This window comes from Sycon ciliatum, chromosome 11, assembly GCF_964019385.1.
Source record: "Sycon ciliatum chromosome 11, ocSycCili1.1, whole genome shotgun sequence".
Lineage (NCBI taxonomy): Eukaryota > Metazoa > Porifera > Calcarea > Leucosolenida > Sycettidae > Sycon > Sycon ciliatum.
The window spans coordinates 24,101,812-24,103,163 of NC_088653.1; the positions used below are offsets into that span (position 1 = coordinate 24,101,812).

Genomic DNA, 1,352 nt, shown 5'->3' on the forward strand with positions numbered 1-1,352 from the left:
TTAGCGGCTGGCGGTCCCGTTTCCCGACAGACGGCATGGAGATCGGCAACGTCGAGCTTTGTCACCAAACTTGGCGTGGAACCAGCAGACGTCGTCGCTATCGGTGTCCTCAATGCGTACGGCGCGGCTGGGAGAGCGGGAAGCGCTGCGTCCAGTGCGCCGATCCCGTGTTGGAAATCCCGCCGTTTTGATGGGGCAATCGTCACGTCCACGGGAGCGCACCTGGGTTAGCGCTTGTACAGTCAGACACAGCTTGTCCAAGTCCGAACGGAGTAGCGACAGCTGAGTCGTCGAGTCAGAGCTGGGGCTGAAACAAGTGGTAGCACTTGAGGCAGTTGAGCCGACTGCAGCAGTTTTTGAAGTGGCCTTTTCCGAAACTGCGTGTACTTGAGTGTTCGCTGATGGGACTGTAGACTCGGCCACTTTGTCAGCGAGGGCCGCTAACTCCTCCAGAGACAGAGTCGTAGGTGTAGCTGCTAGAATCTGACGGACAGCTGGGGGTAGACGTTGCACGAAGAGTTCCCGCAAGATAGAAGGGTCAAGCGATTTTCCTCCCAGTAGCTGCTGCATTCTGCGTAGGACCTTGCTGGGTTTGCTGTCTCCGACGTCGGCGGTTGACAACAGCTCTCGAAGACGGATTTGCTCCGACTTTTGCGTCCGTGTTGTGAGTGCAGCCCTCAGCTTGGCGTAGGGTTCGTCTTGCGGTGGAGCGATCAACAGGTCACGGATCTCTGTTGCAAACTCCGGAGCTAGCGATGACACGATCACATTGTACCGTGCTCGGGAGGTGTTAATCCGGTGGTTGGAGAAGTGAGCTTCAGCCTGCGCAAACCATAACTGCGGGTCACCTGGCCAGAACGGCGGCAGTTTGAAGTTGACTGGCGCGATGGTCCTTGCGGCAGGGCCGTCTTGGGCCGGAGCGTCTGGTGGACCAACGTTTCCAGCGGGGTTTGCAGCTTGGTCTGGAGCGGCATCAGCCTCGAGAGCGGGAGCGGGTTGCTCGTTGTCGGACATTTCTAAAAATTGCACAGAACGTTGAATCAGGTCGGAAATCGATCACGTCGGGGTCACCAATTTAGTGCTTCGCTAGATTCAACTCAGCCGTGCAACGGGTCGTGGAACACAACGTTTTATTACAACTAAGAAAGCACTAATTCAAGTTGAGTCGGAATGGAAAAGATTGCGATTGATCTGAATAATATGCAAGCGAATGCAGCTTATATAGGGTAGAGAGAGAAGCGTTAGCAATTGTGCGTTGCGGTAGAAAGTGCAAGAAGGAAACGGATGTGGTCATGAGAATTGCAATTGCTGATGTAAGTACAAAGCAGTATTGCATCATGTAGGTGCAATCA

At 54.4% G+C, this 1,352-nt stretch overlaps 1 protein-coding gene across 1 annotated transcript; it reads right to left on the bottom strand.

Moving 5' to 3' along the window:
* LOC135827207 (uncharacterized) lies at nt 1-1,014 on the bottom strand. Its single transcript, XM_065339735.1, has one exon. It carries the CDS (start codon nt 1,012-1,014, stop codon nt 1-3), a length of 1,014 nt encoding a protein of 337 aa, XP_065195807.1.
* Between the last annotated feature and the right edge of the window lie 338 nt (nt 1,015-1,352).

Bases quoted from the DNA above. Each gene is read 5' to 3' on its own strand.
- LOC135827207 (XM_065339735.1), bottom strand. From the start codon at position 1,014: ATGTCCGACAACGAGCAACCCGCTCCCGCTCTCGAGGCTGATGCCGCT.